Source organism: Montipora foliosa, chromosome 9 (genome assembly GCF_036669935.1).
Source record: "Montipora foliosa isolate CH-2021 chromosome 9, ASM3666993v2, whole genome shotgun sequence".
NCBI classification, from domain to species: Eukaryota; Metazoa; Cnidaria; class Anthozoa; order Scleractinia; family Acroporidae; genus Montipora; species Montipora foliosa.
In genome coordinates this window covers 22,035,145-22,052,644 of record NC_090877.1, presented here as the reverse complement: position 1 = coordinate 22,052,644, position 17,500 = coordinate 22,035,145, and the positions used below count along the sequence as shown (strand labels likewise).

At 38.4% G+C, this 17,500-nt stretch overlaps 1 protein-coding gene and 1 long non-coding RNA gene across 3 annotated transcripts in view; both read right to left on the bottom strand.

Annotated features, from left to right (window-relative positions):
- The window catches only part of LOC137971568 (CCR4-NOT transcription complex subunit 3-like), an 18,989-nt gene extending 3,808 nt beyond the window's left edge, over positions 1-15,181 (bottom strand). Inside the window, exons 1-4 of the mRNA XM_068818374.1 lie at positions 15,107-15,181; positions 13,360-13,602; positions 11,139-11,256; positions 8,262-8,460 (exon numbers count right to left, since the gene is read on the bottom strand). Of these exons, the coding sequence (XP_068674475.1) occupies positions 8,262-8,460; positions 11,139-11,256; positions 13,360-13,602; positions 15,107-15,181 (635 nt within the window). The remainder of the gene's footprint in view (positions 1-8,261; positions 8,461-11,138; positions 11,257-13,359; positions 13,603-15,106) is intronic.
- Positions 15,182-16,461: 1,280 nt separating this feature from the next.
- LOC137970025 (uncharacterized) overlaps positions 16,462-17,500 on the bottom strand; it is a 14,193-nt gene continuing 13,154 nt past the window's right edge. Inside the window, exons 3-4 of one of the 2 annotated variants that reach the window (XR_011116757.1) lie at positions 16,753-16,878; positions 16,462-16,577 (exon numbers count right to left, since the gene is read on the bottom strand). This is a non-coding gene — a long non-coding RNA (uncharacterized lncRNA). The other variant, XR_011116756.1, reaches the window with a different exon arrangement.

Below are 17,500 nucleotides of genomic sequence, written 5' to 3'. Positions count from 1 at the left end.
TTTCCTTATCACCATAATTATATTTGTAGACTTCAAACTGTACTTAACAGTCAAACGTTCAATAACACTAGGCATCAACAAAGCTGAAGAATTTCACAGTTTTCAAAGCGTATCCCGACAAGTGAAGCTTTGGTGTAAAGCTCGCCATTTTTCTTTTCTGGCTTCAGCATAAAATCTCTTTAGTACATATGAATTCGCCAACTTGTCCTTCGCGTCGATGACACGAGTGACTCTTCGTCTACCTTTCTTTCCTTGAGATACTCTCTAAATACGTTGAGTGCAACTTTTGTTCCTTTCTTAGTATTCTCACTGTTCTTTCGATCTACTAAAGATGTCGAATCATTCTCTGACAGCTCGGGGAACCGATCTCCCATTTTCTCACAAGAGCGTGATGTCAACTGCGCATGAGCAGAATATTATTTGCAGCAAAACACTTATTTGTAGGCAGTTATTTGCAGGTCACCTGGTGGGCTCTCGGCCAATGAAAAGGAAGGACAAAATCGATCGAATGATAACCTATGATTTCGGGTTTCAGGCGGATCAAGTTCTTATTTACAGGGTGCTTAGTGAGAAATCTGCCTCGAAATGTTCTTAAAATTTGTTTCAGACAGAAATATTATACATTATACATTATACATTACTAGAGGATTAACCTGCACCCGGCAAATAGCCTGGGCCCGGTTGATCAAAAGCTGATTAACTTAATCCAGGATTAGCGTACCAACATTGTTTTCACGTTTCAACTTTTTTTGGTGGGAAAGTCATTTGTGTTATTTTTGCCTTTTTCAAGATTGATTGTCTTTTAATGTAAAGTTTTGCCCAAGCTCAGGACGTTGAACAGCATTTGGGACTATAGAGAAATAAACTCCTTGGTTAATTTTTAATCTGGGATTAGCCTTAATCTGCTTTTGAACAAACCAGGCCCTGAGATTCTGGTTTACGTTTTTGTTTTGCTGTTCTGATTCGCTTATAGGCCCTTCCAGCCTAAACCAGGCAGGCCGACCCAAAGGCTAACAAACATAGACCACACTACACCGTAATCTCCGCACCCTACTCTCCGTGAGCAGTGTTTGGGTTAACTTCTCACATGATCAACAACAGCGGTAGAGGAACGGGCCTTCGTTTATTAGTGCTCCTACAGGGTCAAACCCACGACCTCCATCCCGCACAGTAGTGGCAGTGAAAAAAAAAATTTTAACACATCTCGTCAACACTTAAGAAGGAATAGTGAATGTAGGCTAAGGATGTATCAAGTATGTGTTATTCAAATTTGGGCGCCATTATGCAAAGGGTCATGACCTGCTAGGAATGAATTAACAGTAGTTGGAAAGAATTTTACATGACCTCTACTTCCTGAACTGTAGTCTGTTGTAGCTGGGATGGATTACTTAACCCAGCCCGTGGCCACTGCGTTGCGATGCTATAGACTTTAGAGATGAAAAGGAGTTGGACGTTGAAGGCTGCTACAAACTGACATGAAATTAAGAAGATATTTAGTGAGGAGTTTGCAGAAGCTATTCACGCAATTATTGATACTGTGAGTACACCAATACGGTGGCCGGTATTCAACGAAAAACATCTGGAGTTTCACGTTGCGCTGAAGTCGCTTACTTTTTCGCAACTGAGATCAAATAGAACTCATCTCCTAATGTACTAAAAAGGCTCAAACATCATGAGATTCATAGGGATGGACATTTTTTCAACCAAATAGCTTTATATCGTGGTTTCACACAAGGTGACAATTTAGAAATTCAAAATACTGTATTTTCGAAACGAAAGACGTTATGGAACTGGGACCTTGAAAAAAGATTTATTTCTATCTAGGTCATCTTCAATCTCCTTCAGCTAAACATTCAGAAGGGCCTTGCGATTTTTAGATTTTAGAATTTGAAGACGTCACTGTGAAAACCATCTATCGCTTTCTGTCTTCTCTCGAGTGGGGTCCAGAAGGAGGTCCAGTTGGGGGCCCACGTTTTGTACCGTCCCTGCTTAAGACCTATGAAAATCTCCCTTCAATTCCACGCACAAACCGTCGTTAAATTACCGCAAGCATAATTGAACATCTTCCTCCCTATCGGCAGCATTTCTACCATTTAGGTAAACTAAATGCTAAAAAAATAATAATGTGCACCTTCACGATTAAGGCTGACAGGAGAAGTTGCTTTGAAGTTAACTAAAAAATAGCTATGTACCTGAGTTGGTACAGGGATTGGTCATGTGATGAGAACCACTCAGAATTGACGTAGTCTGGTTGGATGACGAAACCAAAGAATCTCCTATTGAAATAGCAGGGTTGGAGAGTACTGAACTTGAGACCAGTGGTGTATACATCGATAATTTTAACGCCACTGATATCTGAAGCTTGCGTGGCCATTTTGATGTTTCAATTAATCACTCAAAAGTGAAGGCTATGTTGATCAGTTTGTTCATTTGAACAGGAAGGTTTAATTTATTAGTGGATCTAAATTTTTAACTCTTGGTTAAGCCTTTTACTTTTCAATCAAAAACCAATGTGCCTTTGTTTATATGCTAGTGAGGGACACACGTCAAAAACAAAGGATTCCGTTATAATACGCATCTCAATTTTCGGTGCTGTTTAGCAGAAAAAAGTGCGTATTATACACGGGTTAAATACGGTATGTGGCTGAATGGCGAATGAAGGCCGCTGGCCACTTCCACCTAGGGTCAAAACAAGATACGAAACTTGAGTGAACACATTCAGGAATGGAACACTGAATAAAACTGTTACATTTGCAACAATTAATTTTTGTAATTAAAATTGGATGGCCGCAATGTTTAGTACCGACAGCTGTGCTTTCGGAAAGGGACCACCACATAATTATGCATAAATACCATCATTGTTTTAGCAGGACCAGGCTCACCACTGTCACCATGAACTTTACCTGTAGGTTTTGAACCAGATTCCAGGTAGACACTCTTTTTGTCACATTCAGTGTTGCAAACTTTCTTTCAAGATAAATTAATAGTGTGTGGAATGAGTGGGGGAATTTCTTCCACAGAAACAGAAAATGGCTTGGCTATTTTGGTGTAAACAATGGGTTCCAGCCAGCGTGTTCTCAATGTGCTCAGAAATTCTGAAAGACTGATCATATCCTTCTTTGGTTCATCTGTCTTGGTATAATAGATCTAAAATACACAAATTTGTGCAGGAAAACATAACATTAATTCATACAGAATTAACAAATAATTGTGCACTTGTGATTGTTTGTTAGCAAAAAAAAAAAAAAGAGGAAAAATATACAAATTTTTCCAATCCTTCAGAGAAAAAGTAAGACAGCTAAAATTCTTAGACAAATTCAGCTTGGTGTTTTGACTTGGGGTAAGCTTGTTACAGGAATAAACTAATTCAACAAAAATGGGGTACTTTCGTTTCCATCAGGATGTTTCTGTGAGAAATGCATTTTTAACAGCCAAAACGGCCAAGTGTCGTGTAAAGTGGCATCTTGACCTCGCTGACTTCAACCAAAGGGATGGGAGCGAGCACCTTCACAATGCAATGTGATACAAATCTAGACACCAAAAAACTTGTAATTGAGTACCCCAATACATTCTAAAACAGAAATGTCATTTAAGAGAATAATTCATACAGAAAAACAAGATTCTTATTTAGAAAAGTGTACATGAATCAGTAGAAAAGTAATATTCATTACAATCTGTTAGAAATTATGGGTACGAGGTTGAGCAAAATATCGTGATTTGTCAGTGTTGAGCAATCAATTATTTTGCCGAAGTCGAAGGCTTAGGAAAATAATGATCTGCGAGGACACTGACAAACTCACCATATTTTGCGATAACCGAGGTCATAATAATTGTTTTATCATTCGATCACCGAGTTGTTTTTTTTGGGGTCTTATGCAGTTATGGCATAAAGACCCCTAAGTCAGAGTGCAAATCTTGTCAGTAGGGAGCTTTAGCAACGACAACGGCGACGGCAACGAGAGAACGTTACAAATTTGCATATTTCCGTGGGCAAAAAAACAATAGCTTTGCACGCCCTGCACGTGCTTTTTTTCGTTTTTTGTCCATTTCTTTGCCGTCGTCAGCAAAGCAACAACGTGAAAATAACCAAGTTTGAGGTGTTATGAGAACGTCAGCACTTGGAGATAAATTCTCATTTTTCTCCCCTAAATTAAGGGCCGCTACTAACGGTTTCATTCCTGAGGGGACTGCCCACACCTTTGTCTTATTAAAAGGTTGAAATAGTCGTTAAGTGATCGCAATAACGTGAACTTATGTTTTTTATAATATGACGTTCTCGTTGCCGTTCCAGTCGTCGTTGCTAAAGCTCCCTAGTATGTGGTACTAGTAATTGCGAGGTCATTGTTTTCAAGTGTCGGCCATTGCTTCTAGCGTTCGTTGTTTGCAAATAAATCTGCGGTCGTTTTCCCTGTTTTGGGAAAAATTTGAAGAGTTTTTCCGTCGCAAATTAGTTGTAAGGTAAGTTATTTGTGTTTCAAAATTGATCTGTCGTGCTGTTTCAGATTGGTTTTCTTTCTTTCATTTCGAAAATTAACTATCCTAGCCTGCCTGTTGTTTGTTCTTTTTTATTCATCCAGGTGACGTCGCTGAGTGGAATCGATACGGGAGTTGTTTACTCTCGCAAGCCAACATATTTAGACTCGGCTTGTGTTTAGTGCGGATTGCACTGAAGCTAAGACGCTTTCGCAAGCCCACATTCATTGGCTCGAAATCCGTTGCGCGCACCACATACCTCACAAGTATCTCACAAGCTATCACAAACCAGTATTTTATCGGCTTGAAATGTCGGTGTGGGGTTACATCCCAAACTGAAAGAGTTATTGTACTCTAAAAAATAGTGGCATTGAATAAGAGTTTTGCACTCTCAAAGAATAGTATTTCGTACTCTTCTTACTGTTGTCTGCTACTAGCCGCCAGCATGGGAACAACAATCGAACAATACCGGTCAAGGATCGGCTGTCACAACAATTTTGTGAAAGTCAAGGATGCATTTTCAGGTGTGCGCGAGGGCGATTTTGGAATACGATGCTTATGATGTTTTACTTAAATGTGTTTTACTTGCCAACATTAAAACAAGTTGTTGGACATTACAAGTCGTGTAATGAGGTGATGTTTTGGTTTGCACAAATGATGTGCTACAATGTTTATATCCCATTGCTTATAAGGCAAGCAAATGATGTGGAGGAAAATCCAGGTCCTACAATATATTTGATATCATTGATCCAACAACCACTGTGTCCGCTGACTCTAGTCAAGGAAGTGAAACAATCTTTGGTGTGAATGCTGGTAAAGTAATGTGTAGCAATGTCACTTCCTGGTATTATACCATCAAATACAAGAGTATTTAGTTTGTGGACTAATTCTACTTTGAACAATATTTTGGTTATTGGAAATAATCTATACAGTTCTATAAGATGTTCTGTGCGAACAAATGACTATTTGCTGTTAACTGATGTTCCAGACATGGTTTCAATATTTGATAGAGTGTATTTATTGCAATATAGTGTATTAATGCCATTAGTTAAAACAAACAACAATTGTAATTCCGTTGAGAGTTTGAAAATACTCCTAGAAGTGAATTTCTAGAGACATATATGGACCAATGTTTGATGTCATGAACAAACTTCCAGTAAATGACTCACTATACACCCTTTTTAATAAGTCTAATATATGCCGTTTTCCGCTAATGACGTCGAACTCTTGCTTTCAAATTTTATTTAGAAATGTACAAAGGCCTAAAACTTTTCTGATTTCTTTTCTTTTTTTGAGCCTTTGTACATTTCTGAATAAATTTTAAAGCATGAGAGTTTGACGTCATTAGCGGAAAACGGCATATATTAGACTTATTAAAAGGGTGTGTATTGTAATGAATACACTTTATCAAATATTGAAACCATGTCTGGAACATCAGTTATCAGCAAATAGTCATTTGTTTGCACAGAACATGTTATAGAACTGTATAGATTATTTCCAATAACCAAAATATTGTTCAAAGTAGAATTAGCCCACAAACTAATATCTTGTATTTGGTGGTATATCATAGCAGTATGTGACATTGCTACACATTGCTTCCAGCATTCACACCAAAGGTTGCTTCATTCATTCCTTGACTAGAGTCAGCGGACACAGTGGTTGTTGGATCAATGATGTCAAACATTGTAGGACCTGGATTTTCCTCCACATCATCACCTGTATTTTTAGGTATTGCTGCTATGCTGTGTGTACCATCAATGTTTATTACTGCTACTCCAGTAGATGCTGCTAGTAACACTGTTGGAATCTCAGGATTCATTGGAGCATGTCTATAGGTTTTTTTTACTACAGTGTGGTAAAGTGTTTTAATCAAATGGCTTTTCCCAGCACCACCACCTCCAGTTATAAACAAATAAAACTGTTCAACATTTTGTGACTTCAGACTGTTGAGGTTTTCATTTTATTTCTAGTCCATGAAAGCACCCTGTTGTAAGCTTTAGGTTGCGTTTTTTATTATGTAATGATCTACATGTAACTGATCGACGTAATTGGTCATCAGATATTTCTCTTGGCTGTTTATACATTGTTACTGGTGATGGACTGATTTCCAGTAGTGTGGGGATTTGCACCAAGCTCTGAGAGAGTACTTGTTCATTGAACGCCTCATCTAGTGATGATTCATCTTAGAATTCTAGTTGAATTTCAGCATTCTTTTGATCATTTATAAGATCATATGAATGTATGACAGTGCCATGCTTGTTTCTTAGCCAATCTAGTGCTTCTGTTACTGGTAAATAGCTGATAGAGATGATGTAGCGTGCAGCAAGAGTTGTCTAAACTGTGCAAAAATGATTAAGAGAAAATTTTAGTGGCAAGTCATCGATGTAAAATTCTGAACAGGTCTGAAATTTGAAGCATACTTAAGGAACTCATTTCACACTGCTGCATTGTTATGGCAAATTTTGAACCAATCACGCATGGTAAAAGTGAGACCGTAGTACCAAATTCTGTAAGGGCTGAATGGAGTTAAGCTAAGCATAAGACCCCAAGTACGCATCACGAGTGACTCTTCGTCTACCTTCTTTTCCTTGAGATACTCTCTAAATACGTTAAATGCAACTTTTGGTTCCTTTCTTAGTATTTTCACTGTTTCTTTCGATCTACTAAAGATGTCAAATCATTCTCTGACAGCTCGGGGAACCGATCTGGCATTTTTCTCACAAGAGCGTGATGTCAACTGCGCATGAGCAGATATTATTTGCAGCAAAACACTTATTTGTAGTCAGTTATTTGCAGGTCACGTGGTGGGCTCTCAGCCAATGAAAAGGAAGGACAAAATCGATCGAATGATAACCTATGATTTCGGGTTTCAGGCGGATCAAGTGTTCTTATTTACAGGGTGCTTAGTGAGAAATATGCCTCGAAATGTTCTTAAAATTTGTTTCAGAAATATTACATTACATTATACATTATACATTACTAGACGATTAACCTGCACCCGGCAAATAGCCTGGGCCCGGTTGATCAAAAGCTGATTAACTTAATCCAGGATTAGCGTAAACATTTGTTTCACGTTTTTAACTTTTTGGTGAAAGTCTATTTTGTTTATTTTTGCTTTTCAAGATTGATTTCTTTTAATGTAAAGTTTTGCCCAAACTCAGCGTTGAACAGCATTTGGGCATAGAGAAATAAACTCCTTGGTTAATTTTTAATCTGGGATTAGCCTTAATCTGCTTTTGAACAACCAGGCCCTGAGATTCTGGTTTATGTTTTTGTTTTGGTGTTCTGATTCGCTTATAGGCCCTTCCAGCTAAACCAGGCAGACCGACCAAAGCTGACAAACATAGACCACACTACACCGGTAACTCCGCACCCTACACTCCGTGAGCAGTGTTTGGGTTAACTTCTCACATGATCAACAACAGCGGTAGAGGAACGGGCCTTCGGTTAACAGTGCTCCTCCACGGATCAAACCCACGACCTCCATCCCGCACAGTAGTGAAAAAAAAATCTTAACACATCTGTCATCACTTAAGAAGGAATTACATGCAACATACGAGAAAGGAACGGTCTGACACAAAATTGCTTGAGTTGTCCTTGTCTATCAAGTTGAACGTTGTATAAGGGATGAAAGGAAATGTTTCATCTTTTCTTAGTGGAATAAAAAAATAACTCGTTTGGGGGAAAGGTCCACAGCTACCTTGCAGATACATGAACCCCTATTTCATTCGAGTAGCATGAGCAATAAGTTCCACCTAATAGGAAACTAGTGTAGTTAATGATCACACCTGACTTTTTCGGAGTCTGCAGGAAGGGGTAGATGATGGTAGGCTGCCTCCAGCATAGCCAACTGATAACATCTTTCCTTGTTCAGAGGTACAGGACCTAACGGTGCCACGCCTAGGAGAGGCTGGAGATGTGCCGTGTTGGTCTCTTGTACCACCTTGTTCTCATCTGTTGTCTGACTACTGCTTGACCCCAGCAACGCTGCAAAAATACATACACAAATACAAATTTAAACCGTAAGAGGGCAATTCTTACTCACTTTCTGCAAAATACTTATCTTTGTTTTTAAGTGCCACGACTAAAAAAACGGAAAGAAAGCGTGTTCCTTAAAGTGTAAGACTGCTAATTTGTAATGCAAGCTATGCAAGCTTTGATATAACAGTTCACCAAAAATCAAACAGAGGGCAATCGGCCTTTGAGAGATGGATCAATGAGAAAAATTGAAGAGGTGAAGACTCACTCGCGTAAAGATAATGATCATAATAATAACCTTTATTAACGCGTCATGTGTATCTACTTTACATAAACTAGTAAACTAATTGGGGACACCCATCTACATTATAAATTGTTAAGAAACAATACAAAATTAAAAGTTCAAATGCTATACAAATTTCTTATAACTGGCTACATAGATTACTAAAAATGATAAAAACACTTCCCTCTGCCTAAAACACCAAAAATCATAACACTATCCTTACTCGAACCCTAAAATCGATACATACAATAAGAACAAAAATGATGATGAATTGTTCTGATCAACCCATACACCGAGGGCAATCCTTACAATGATCATCTCCCACAAGAGTTTCTAAATTAGTTTTCCTAATCTTATTTTTGAACGGACTTACTGAATTAGCGTTCTTAACGTCAGTTTTGACTAGTTTGGACTATGTTTACCATAAATAATTATAAAATAATTAGGATAGTACGCACAATCTCATTGGTCAATAGCTGTGTTTAGATGACAGTATGGAAACACGGCTGTGACATCACACGAATTTTGATTGGTTGTGTTTTCAGATGCGTGTTTTGATTGGCTGGTAGGAAATATGAGCGTGTATCAAGAAAATCAATATCAATCTAGAAGTAAAAAAACCAGCATTTCCTTCATTTGTCGAATTATCTTTGAGAAATATTTTATAAAAGCAATAGAAGACTTTTTTCCGTGTTTCCATATAGCCTTATCTAAACACTCGGGGGAGTTGGGTGAATTCTAGACAGTTATGCAAACCCTCGACTGCGTCTCGGGTTTGCATAACTGTCTTGAATTCTCCCAACTCCTCCTCGTGTTTAGATGAGGCTATGGAAACACAGAAAACGTCCTCTATTGCTTAATTATTTCACGGTGTTGTATCTAGTCACTATGAAGTCAGAGTACTATAGATTATACGAGCTATTACTTTTCTGGAATAACACTTAGATGTACTATGGACATAGACCATGCTTTACTCTGAACATGAGAGTTGCAATGTCCTGTAACCTTTGGTTTCGTAGCGTGTTTAACTTGGCCATACGGGCTTCAGTTGTATTAAACCCCGCAAAACAACGTACCAGAAACTAAATGAGTCGTTTACACACTCAACTGGTCCTAATCCAGCACATCTTAGAGGTCATGACAGTCCATTAGGTGAAAAACGTGCCAGATTAAGTCTAAGGAAAGGTCGTCACAATTTCGAATTATTAAGAAAAAAAGAGAAGAGAGTCCTTTAATTGCATTGGGCCTTAAGCAGTTCCCAACAACATTGCAATAATAAATGAATGTGCCAATATTAGATAGTAAAGTTGCATAAGCGTAGAAAGACCAACAAGACAGATCGCTGGTGGCATGGTCTGGAATACTCCACCAACTCCTTTCAATGGTCAACACTGGCTGCAATTTGTAAACCAAGGTTAAATCATATTGGCCAGGTGATGGGATTGGTGACTATCTGGGAATACCACATGTTGCATGCCCTAGGACGTTAGACTGGGGGTACAGGTAGACAACAAGATAAGCAAACCCCCCCCCCCCCCCCCCCCCCAACACCCTTGCAATCGCATGTGGGAAGAGTTCCAATCTACAACAACCTGACGTGAGGGTTCTTTTCAGGGTATTTCGATTTTCCTCCATCATCAAAATATACTCCCACCTACTAACTTCTCGCTTTGGTGCTGCGTTCAGGGTTCATTCAAATGAATCAGGGACCCTGTAGCTGCTGCCAGTGGCACTTGACATCATTACTTCTTGCAGACCTCTCTTTGAACTGTGCTCATCGTAACTAAGCCTTAAGACTGCAAGGAAGGACGATTGTTCGGGCCACTTTCTCCTTCATGGGATAATGCCAACAGCATATCAACAGCAAGTTTTAAAAAAATTCAGATTAAGAAATCAGAGTTCTCCATGCACTTTCCATTGTATGACGTCTGTCCCCAGAGTCCGTGAACGTGCCAAAGCAGGAAGTGCGTGAATCCCGAACTTCCGGCTCTTCTGCGCATTCTCAGAAATTTGAAATAATAGCGGTTTTCAACAGTTACAACATAAAACCAATACCGAGACTGTGGCGACTGTGCCTGTGGCCAGAGTCCGTGTTCTTGTTACTGACCAAAAGACAAACAGACTCTGTGGACAAGATTGAACCTCTGTGCCCAAAAGCAATAAAATGGTGAAGAAAAACTTCCTTTGGGAAATTCATAGACCCTTTTTGCATAAATGGCGCCCAAATTTTAATAACAATACTTGATACATCCTTAACCTTGTTTATGTTTTAAGACAAAGGATTTTTCTCATGAATGTGAGGCTAAGGATGTATCAAGTATTGTTACTCAAATTTGGGCGCCATTTATGCAAAGGGTCTATGACCTGCTAGGAATGATTAACAGAGGTGGAAGAATTTACATACCTCTACTTCCTGAACTGTAGTCTGTTGGAGCTGGGACTGGATTACTTAACCCAGCCGTGGCCACTGCTTGCGCTGCTATAGACTTTAGAGATGAAAAGGAGTTGGACGTTGACGGCTGCTACAAATGACATGAAAATTAAGAAGATATCAAGGGTTTATTCCTAGAAATAAATCAAAAACTGTAAATACAAAAGGGGTTAAGCCTCTTTCCCTTTCAAAATATAAGTTCGGTCTACAATGTTCTACAACAGCTTGCACTTCATGACTGAGGGGATTCCAAGAAATAATGTTCAGTTACAGAAGTGCTGGCCCAAAAAGAACTGACCTTGGAATTGATAGACTGATGGCAATACCAAGGCAGTGGAATACATGCATATCTTGTCTTTCAATGGGTTACGTGCTTTAAACATTTTAAAATTGTTTGGCATTCATGATAAGCTTAATTGTATTATCTTGTCTACTGCTTTATTGCTGCCACAGTGAGTGACCCTGAAGCGAACCAATGAGGAAGCTCTCTAATTGGGAGTACACATTTTTCTTTGAAATGCAAGGGATTGTGGTCAAATGCGCAAGGAATTGTGGTTACGCGCGAACAGAGGAAATAAGATGCGCGATAAGATCATTAGAGCCTACTCTGTTTTTCATTTCAAACTGCAGATAGTTTCAAGTCACACAACAAAAAATAACTGAAATTCAAAGTCGTTCAATGAAAAAGGCCAAGAACTCGGAATGTTGGTGGAAACAAATCTTTTAATGGCCTCTCCAATTCGCAGGTCTGTGCAATACATCGTTTCCGAGTTATTTGTAGAAGCGTTTCACGCAATTTTGTACATGTGATACACCTATATGGTGGCCGGTATTTAACGAAAACATCTGGAGTTCATGTTGCGATGAATTCGCTTACTTTTCGCTACTGAGATAAAATACATGTGTATGAACGCATCTCCTAATGTACTTGAAAGTCTCAAACATATGATATTCATAGGGATGGACATTTTTTCAACCAAATAGCTTTATATCGTGGTTTCACACAAGGTGACAATTTAGAAATTCAAAATACTGTATTTTCAAAACGAAAGATGTTATGGAACTGGGACCTTGAAAAAAGATTTATTTCTATGTAGGTCATCTTCAATCTCCTTCAGCTAAACATTCAGAAGGCCTTGTGATTTTGATTTTAGAATTTGAAGACGTCACTGTGAAAACCATCTATCGCTTTCTGTCTTCTCTTGAGTGGGGTCCAGAAGGAGGTCCAGTTGGGGGCCCACATTTTGTACCATCCCTGCTCAAGACCTATGAAAATCTCCCTTCAATTCCACGCACAAACCGTCGTTAAATTACCGCAAGCATCATTGAACATCTTCCTTCCCCTCGGCAGCATTTCTACCATTTAGGTAAACTAAATGCTAAAAATTTAATAATAATGTGCAGAAGTATGTTTTTCACAGGGCACCTTCACGATTAAGGCTGACAGGAGAAGTTGCTTTGAAGTTAACTAAAAAAATAGCTATGTACCTGAGTTGGTACAGGATTGGTCATGAGATGAGAACCACTCAGAATTGACGTAGTCTGGTTGGATGACGAAACCAAAGAATCTCCTATTGAAATGGCAGGGTTGGAGAGTACTGAACTTGAGACCAGTGGTGTATACATCGATAATTTAACCCCACTGATATCTGAAGCTTGCCAGGCCATTTTGATGTTTCAATTAATCACTCAAAAGTGAAGGCTATGTTGATCAGTTGTTCATTTGAACAGGAAGGTTAATTTATTAGTGGATCTAAATTTTTAACTCTTGGTTAAGCCTTTTACTTTTCAATCAAAAACCAATGTGCCTTTGTTTATATATGCTAGTGAGGGACACACGTCAAAAACAAAGGATTCCGTTATAATACGCATCTCTATTTTCGGTGCTGTTTTAGCAGAAAAAAGTGCGTATTATACACGGGTAAATACGGTATGTGGCTGAATGGCGAATGAAGGCCGCTGGCCACTTCCACCTAGGGTCAAAACAAGATACGAAACTTGAGTGAACACATTCAGGAATGGACACCAATAACTCTGTTACATTGCAACAATTAATTTTTGTAATTAAAATTGGATGGCCGCAATGTTTAGTACCAGACAGCTGTGCTTTCGGAAAGGGACCACCACATAATTATGCATAAATACCATCATTGTTTTAGCAGGACCAGGCTCACACTGTCACCATGAACTTTACCTGTAGGTTTTGAACCAGATTCCAGGTAGACACTCTTTTTGTCACATTCAGTGTTGCAAACTTTCTTTCAAGATAAATTAATAGTGTTGTAATGAGTGGGGGAATTTCTTCCACAGAAACAGAAAATGGCTTGGCTATTTTGGTGTAAACAATGGGTTCCAGCCAGCGTGTTCTCAATGTGCTCAGAAATTCTGAAAGACTGATCACATCCTTCTTTGGTTCATCTGTCTTGGTATAATAGATCTAAAAATACACAAATTTTGCAGGAAAACATAACATTAATTCATACAGAATTAACAAATAATTGTGCACTTGTGATTGTTTGTTAGCAAAAAAACGAAAAGAGGAAAATTATACAAATTTTTCCAATCCTTCAGAGAAAAAGTAAGACAGCTAAAATTCTTAGACAAATTCAGCTTGGTGTTTGACTTGGGTAAGCTTGTTACAGGAATAACCTAATTCAACAAAATGGGGTACTTTCGTTTCCATCAGGATGTTTCTGTGAGAAATGCATTTCTAACAGCCAAAACGGCCAAGTGTCGTGTGAAGTGGCATCTTGACCTCCCTGATTTCAACCAAAAGGGATGGGAGCGAGCACCTTCACAATGCAATGTGATACAAATCTAGACACTAAAAACTTGTAATTGATACCCCAATACATTCTAAAACAGAAATGTCATTTAAGAATAATTAATACAGAAAAACAAGATTCTTATTTAGAAAAGTGTACATAAATCAGTAGAAACATAATGTACGTTCCACAGCATAATAATAGAAACACTAGAATAATAATAATTATACACATAGACCCAAATACCTGACTGTTTTCTCATTCCTATCACCAAGACAAATTTCAGGGCAGATATCACACACCCCACAAACAACATCATCCAAACTTTTTTTTAATAATTTCAAAACAATAAAAGCCACTGTAGAGAAGATCCTTAATATAAGCAAGCTGGTTGTCTGTTGGAGAGTTCTCCTAGTATAAAAAGTAACATACAGATAGTTAAAGTTCAGCTTGTCCGTGGATATGATGTGGGGCTCATAATTCTTTGGTAGGAAAGTCTTCAATATACACTGTTCAAAGTTCAAATTTTGTTTGGAAAGGATAGTTTTATTGGTAAACTCCTCTTTCCAAATTTATGTATATGTTTGTATCTATGGATTTGAATAAACATGTATTGCATTGCACTGCTGTATTGTATTAGGTACTGATTTTGGTACTGAACATGGGACAAATAAATACAAATTTAAATTTTCAACAAAGAAAAGAATGGATTTCGGGCATGTTACATTAAAAATGGAACAGCCAATTTTATGCGATAAAAATAAAATTATTGACTTTTCTCCAGTGTTTGCACCCTGGCATACATGATGGTATTTCATAGTGAATTAGCATGAAAACTTCATACCATCAGAGCTGCTATTGTATGTAATTCATTATTGTTCTTAAAAAAGAGAATAGTTTCTGACAAACCTCTCTGCTTTTCATTCTGAGGACTGACAGTTTTGACAGGATCACATTGCCAAGGGGATGCCCTCTTTTAAAATATTCTCTAAATTCAAGCAAGACCTCCAGAGATATCAAAAGTTTGTCGCAAATGTTAAAAAGTCCTGATATGCAAAAGGACAATAATTATTATAAGAGACAATTGAACAACTTTAATTTCGCATTGGCAGTGCCATTTGAATCTTCATGAATATATGCTTAACAAAATTTTCCCCCAAAGGAAAATAGTCCCACCAGACTAATCTTGTTGGCTTTCTGGGTTGTGCATTCACTGGTACTCCAGTGGTAAACAAGACGGTTTAGTCTCATTGTGGCAGACATTGGATAAAGAAAACAAACACACCTCAATTGCAAGTTATATAGTAAAATACATAGACCATAGATTTATCTGTGGACGAAAACTGCTCCAAGGAAGCGAACAGTAAACGATTGAAGGTGAAGGCAGTGTGCTCTGACTTTTCCACCCTTACCTCTTGATGAGAACTGGCGACAATCTTTAGTGGTGCAGATATAGTCCCACTCTTGCTCTCGCCCTCTTTTTTTACATGGCAAAATCCAAGTGGGTTGCTTGCTGTGGGAAATCCAAACACAGCAAAGGACTGCTCAGATAGGGTCTGCCTAATGTGCGAGCCAGCGAGCCATGTGAATTTTGCATTTAAGTCTAAGCACCCATTTCAAATAGCGCTGATAAACAGTTATTAAGTCTAAGCACCCATTTTAAAACGGTTAGCTTGAACAATAACTGTGTGACTCGCATGTTGACTCGCATTCATGGCTTGCATGGCTCGCATGGCTCGCCCCTTGGCTCGCATGGCTCTCTGGCTCGCACATCACTAAAACTCGCTCAGATACTTGAACCACAGGAAGAGTGTAAGAAGGTAGCGACGAAACAACCTCTCACAATTTCATTCCGACAGTATCACTGCACGGGTAATCAGAAATGTTGGGATGGTACATGGCCACAGCAATTGAGTTTTCAGGGTTTTTGCCCAACATTACATGATCGCATTCAAACTGCGAGGCTTTATCACTGTTCATGTGAACAGAGTGCACAATCTTGCACTCTTTGCGCGTGCACAACCACTTCTCGCCGCTACTGGTTACAAAACATTGATCGTCCTGTGGGGAGCCCGTGGGGTTGTTTGGCAAAAAAAGACTCCCTAGCACACTTTGACAACAGCTGGGCTGGCTGACTCGGCTTTTTTCGAGGCCCAATAAATTTTCCACCAAGAAAGCATAGTCAGCCCAAGCTCGCGTCACTTCAGATAGCCGTTAAGAATTTAAAGGCATTATAATAATAATAAGACTTTGTATGGGAAATAAAATACTGTCGATTGTAAAGCCTAAAAAATGCTCAATTTAACTTTCATTCAATAAAATGAATAAAAATGGGCATTTGGATAACGGCTTAATATGTTGTTTTCACAGTATATATACTGTAACATTTTAAAACACTAACTACTGTATGGTCGGTATAACAAACTATATACCGACTGTAACTATAAATACGCCGTTGATTACTGGCTTAAAATGTTACAGTATGTAATATACCGAGCATGCCATTAGATACTGGCTTAAAATGTCAGTACATTACATCTTGGCTGAGAGAGTTCTCTCTTGGGTTAAACAATCATTGCTTGCTTGGTCAACCTTCAGTTCAGGTGTGTTGTGCACACAACCCTTGTAGATTACATACTCTCTCTTCCTACCAAGTCAAAGAAAGGTAACAACAACAACAGGTTTTATTTTAAAAGCAGTACAAAGAATACACATGTAAATCCTGGTCTAGACAATCAAGATACAGAATATGAGTGACCAGGAGTAAACATACGTTAACTGATTTAAGTGCAACATAGAATCAGGCTTAACACAAAACTAACCAAGGCTCACAGTCTTTGGCAAGCAAGAGAATCTTCTATACCCTCTTAAGGAAGAACAGTTCCACATTAGTTGTCCTGGCAATAGGGTAAACGTCCGTTCACAGGGATAAGGGTTCATTCAGGTTGCTAAGGGAAGAGCAAACAATAACAATATCATCTATAAGTGGCAATAGGCTGATGGGAAGTTCATGTTTAAGAATAAGGAAGTGTTTAAGGACGGTGCCTACTATTGTTATTGCGCACATGTTCTGCGCATATTGAGATACTCGGATTTCCTATCGGTGATCCTTACTAATACAGGGATATTTTTGCGCGGTTTAAAACTATCCGGAAAAAGTAGATCTTAGTAAGTACTCTTGGTATCCAAAAAGAAAATTGGGGGTAACCATGCATTTTTGAGAGATAATAAAGTTTCAATTTGAGAAAGAACGCCATACATTGCTTTGTATTTTAAAGCTTTTGACAAAGATTATTCATGAATTATGTTTGAAAAATGCGTGGTTACCCCCAATTTTCTTTTTGGATTTCAATAACACTTGTTAAGATCTACATTTCCTGCATAATCACACACTGGGGCAAAAATATCTTTAATTAGTAGGCACCATCCTTAATTCTTTTAATTGCTTTCTCAACATAAATTCGGACATTGGCAATCCTTGATCAAGATCAAGCCAACATACATATATATATATGTTGTTTTAACCTCTTTGGGTGACATTTGCAAGTTTGTGTGTTTAGAAGGAGGAAT